At 38.0% G+C, this 4063-nt stretch overlaps 1 protein-coding gene across 1 annotated transcript; it reads right to left on the bottom strand.

Moving 5' to 3' along the window:
* Positions 1–2037: 2037 nt before the first annotated feature.
* LOC143785696 (uncharacterized) lies at positions 2038–3844 on the bottom strand. The gene is made up of 4 exons (XM_077274773.1): positions 3808–3844; positions 3534–3610; positions 2632–2711; positions 2038–2536 (listed from the first exon to the last, which is right to left on the bottom strand). Exons 2-4 carry the CDS (start codon positions 3565–3567, stop codon positions 2138–2140), a joined length of 513 nt encoding a protein of 170 aa, XP_077130888.1. The 5' UTR covers positions 3568–3610; positions 3808–3844; the 3' UTR covers positions 2038–2137.
* Between the last annotated feature and the right edge of the window lie 219 nt (positions 3845–4063).

The raw sequence follows: 4063 nt of genomic DNA, 5'->3' as shown, positions 1-4063 counted from the left end.
TCTTCATCGCCAGTGACATGTTCCTCAATTTGAAGACCTTGTCCAGTGTCTTCATTGTTGATTTGCCCATAGCTAGACAGATATTTACTTCTGGTGTTGTCATTTCATCTTGAGTGATCATCGATCTGAGTAGGTGGAAGTCTTTTACAACTTCCAGTTTGTCGCCGTTTATCTCAAATGTGTCTGGTTGTACCTGTCAGTAGTCAATAATATCTTTGTCTTCTTTGTGTTGAGTAAAAGTCCCATGGTTGAGCTTTCCATCTGGACACTCCATAATAAGTCCTTAAATCCATCTACGCTTGTTACTATCAATATTAAATCGCCTGCGTATTTCAGATTGCTGATGATTCGTCCAGCAATGTTTATTCCCTCTTCCTTTGAATTACATTTATTATTGCAATACCAAACACAGCCTAAAGAGAAGAGTGACGCTATACACCAGACAACCCATTTCAATCCAGAACTGTGGAGTACAAGACATATTAGAAAGTAGAGTTTTTCATGTTCTACTTCTGAATGTGAAGATAGTGTGGTGTATAACTCCAGCGTTGGGCTATATGGTTACTTGTTACAGTTATGCATCGAACTATGGGTGTCAAATGTAAGGTATGTCCATTTACTACTGACATTTCTATAGGGATCAAGGAGACCTAACTAAGAATCAAAAGCTGAAAATGAATATAAATGTCCATATGGTGCCTTTGATATCAAACTTGGAAGCATAAAGGAAACGTGTGAATGTGGTTTTCTTAAAAACAAAACAAAAAAAAAAACACAAATTGTAGTATAATTTCTCTCAGTATCTAAAATTATCACCAATTTTACCCTATAGCCATACTTAAATTATTACTAACTAGTTGTAAGGTCATAATGTCTAAAGGTGTTAATCCAGAAAGAAAGTAAACTAACAAAACAAACTGAAATAAATTTGCAGGAGCAGCTGCTGTAGTTGCAATGCAAAAGCAAGAAAGAAAAGAGGCAACAAAATTCTGCCAGAGCAAATATGTAAATGGCCATATTTATTACACAGCTCCTAGAAATGTGAGGTTCTTGGCGCACATTTTGATCAAATTGTGCGAGCCCATCTGCCAACGACAAGGCGACCTCTTCAGATGGGACCCTACACTAACACTACACTAACCGGAATAAATAAAGCTCCTATGTCTAAAGTTGTTGATCCAGAAGAAGGCAAAAAACCCTGGACACACTCAGCCAATTTGTGACTCAGGGAAAAAATTCCTTCTTGACCCCGGGAATAGGCGATCAGTCCTAGAACCCTGGATCAAACCCTACAACTAATACTATGGTTATTATTATTCTCCTACATTATCTATTATTTTTCATTTATTATTATTATTATTATTGTTTCTATTTTAAGTAATATTTATTCTAATATTAAAACTAAAATCATTACTATATGCTTATTATTAAAATACTAATTTAATAACTATTATCATTATTTTATGCTTTTTGTCCTTTTTGTTCCTTATTATAAATATTCTACAATTGTAGCAGTAATTATTTTTTTGCTATTTCTATAAAAAGACTATTGTACCTTTTCTACTATAAATATTACTACTATACTATGTATATGCTTTTGATCCAGAAGAAGGCAAAAACCCTTGGACACTTTCAGCCAATCTGTGTCTGAAGGGAAAAATTCCTTCTTGACCCCGGGAAAAGGCGATCAGTCCTAGGACCCTGGATCAAGCCGCCAAATTCTAATAAAATGTGTATAGTGTTATATTAATAGAATAGTTGTTAATACTAGCTGACTACCTTGTTATGACAACTACTTCTCGATATCCTATTTATACTACTGTAATTAATTGTTTATTATTAATTATTATTAATGCTTTGCCCCTACCAATAATAAGGTCACTATGTTACTTACTGCTAGATCAAACCTGCAGTTATAACTACTAATATTATTGCTTTTACATTTTTATTCCTACCATTTTTTACTATAATTACTACTATAAATATATATTATATATTTCTACTATTATGTTACTACTATGATAGCTAATATTACAGTTTTGCCTACTAATATTAATATACTGCTGCTCTAATATTTTACTGCTCTTATTACTATTCTTTTTTTATACTTACCTCCCAGTATTTGCCGTATATGATGTTATCGGCTGAGAGGTCCTAGCAGGATTGTCCAGATGATGTTCTTCTTTCCTCTCAAATACTGGTTAATATACTGGAGGATGTGGCACTGCGTGGTCCTGCTGCTTCTTCTGGCCTCTGTCCTGCCGCTTCTTCTGGCCTCTGTTCTGCCGCTTCTTCTTGCCTCTGTCGGGGTCTCTCTTCCGGCGCCGATCTTAATTGTGATGTTGACCTTTTTTTTCTTCCTTTCCTCTTTTTGGGTTAGCTGCTCTTCATCCAGGTCCATACACAGTACTTTAGCCCGCATCGCCCTTGCTTCTTGTTCTGTGATGTGGGTCTTCATGGATGGTGCAGGCTGCTCTTCATATTCATGCCTTGTTGTATATTTCTTCTGGGCTTCTGGGCTGGTCGGCATGAGGCGCTAAGAAGACAGTAGATTAAGTTACTCATGTAATAAGACATTCCTATACACCCTTGTAAAATTAAAGGCAGCGGTATAGTCGTCTTCTCACTAACCTCCATCTTGTAGAGGGGTGACGGCAGAAACTTCATACAGAAGGCCAGTCTTCTGAATGCCTCCTCCGGTGTGATATCAACTGAAGAGAAAAGAACCAAATATAAGGATCACCCATAACCATACAGAGAGGATGTGACAGAGCGGCACTGCTGATCACCATATTGCTAACCATCCCACTAAGTACTAGGAACAGAAATGTCAGTAACAAGAAGCTAGAAAAATGTGTTTTGTCCATGGAAGACGCAATCCTTCTGTAGCCTTCATGGCCAATGATGGGATTCCCCTCTCTACCTATGAAGCTCACGTTCTGCTCAGACCGGCAATGTCATCCTTTGTTGGGGATCAGTTTAGCTTTCTGGTATTTTTTACAGCAAATATCTGCAGTTCTATATTTACCCCCAAAATTACTGGAAACCTGACACATCCCAAAGATAAAGAAAGGTGAAGCCGTTGGGAGCCACTTGACCACAGGACAGAGAATGGTTTTCTAAGGCTATATGCACACATTGTGGATTTGACTGTGGAATTTTCGGTGCAGATTCTGCATTTCTTGGCAGAAAACGCAAGTCAGAATCTGCACTTTATTGCTTTTTTTTAGTGCGTTTCTTTTGCAGATTTTGTGTGGATTTCTTCCTTTTTTACCCCTGCGAATTTCTATTATGGAATAGGTGCAGAAACACAGCAGATCCGCAAAAAGAATTGACATGGTCCTTTTTTGAATCTGCTGCGTTTTCCGTGCAGATTTTTCTGCACCATTAGCACAGCATTTTTTTTGCCATTGATTTACATTGTACTGTAAATCACTTGTGGATCTGCAGCGTTTCTGCGTGGAAAAAAACGTTGTGGATCCGCAGGAAATCTGCAACGTGTGCACATACCCTAACAGTGTGAGGAATCTCACCTGATCCAACGCTGGATGAAGGTCCGGTCCACATGGTCTCACTGTGGGCTTCACTGGTGTCGCAATCTATCAAAATCCTGTAAAATAGCAGAACAGTCAGAATAGGTTTTGGGCATTTGGGCAGATGCCATTGACCAGGGTGTACTGTTACTGGAAACTTTGGGAAACACCGTCTGTGTCGGGTTATTGTGGTTATTGTCCATCTTGGCTTATTCTGTATGAATATGTGATGAGATAAATCAGCCGTCACTTATATAATATTACAGGTTTATACCTGAAATGTCGCGGTGGCCGCAGGTGTCCGTCTTCACTCTCCGCTGAGATAGAACAGACTGAGAATAACTGACGTTTGTGTTTTTCTTCAAATTCAAATCTAGCAATCCTATTGGTTGTTTATTGCCATGGTGACAGAATTCACTGATAATTTAAAGGGACATGACGGTATTATTGCACTATAGTGAATTTTACTATATGTAACTTCCCTTTGACACCATTTAAGCTCATGGAGACGTGTTGTAATTCCCTGTACA

This window comes from Ranitomeya variabilis, chromosome 7 (genome assembly GCF_051348905.1).
Source record: "Ranitomeya variabilis isolate aRanVar5 chromosome 7, aRanVar5.hap1, whole genome shotgun sequence".
Lineage (NCBI taxonomy): Eukaryota > Metazoa > Chordata > Amphibia > Anura > Dendrobatidae > Ranitomeya > Ranitomeya variabilis.
The sequence above is the reverse complement of the archived record's forward strand: the minus strand, read 5'-3'. Positions and strand labels throughout refer to the sequence as shown.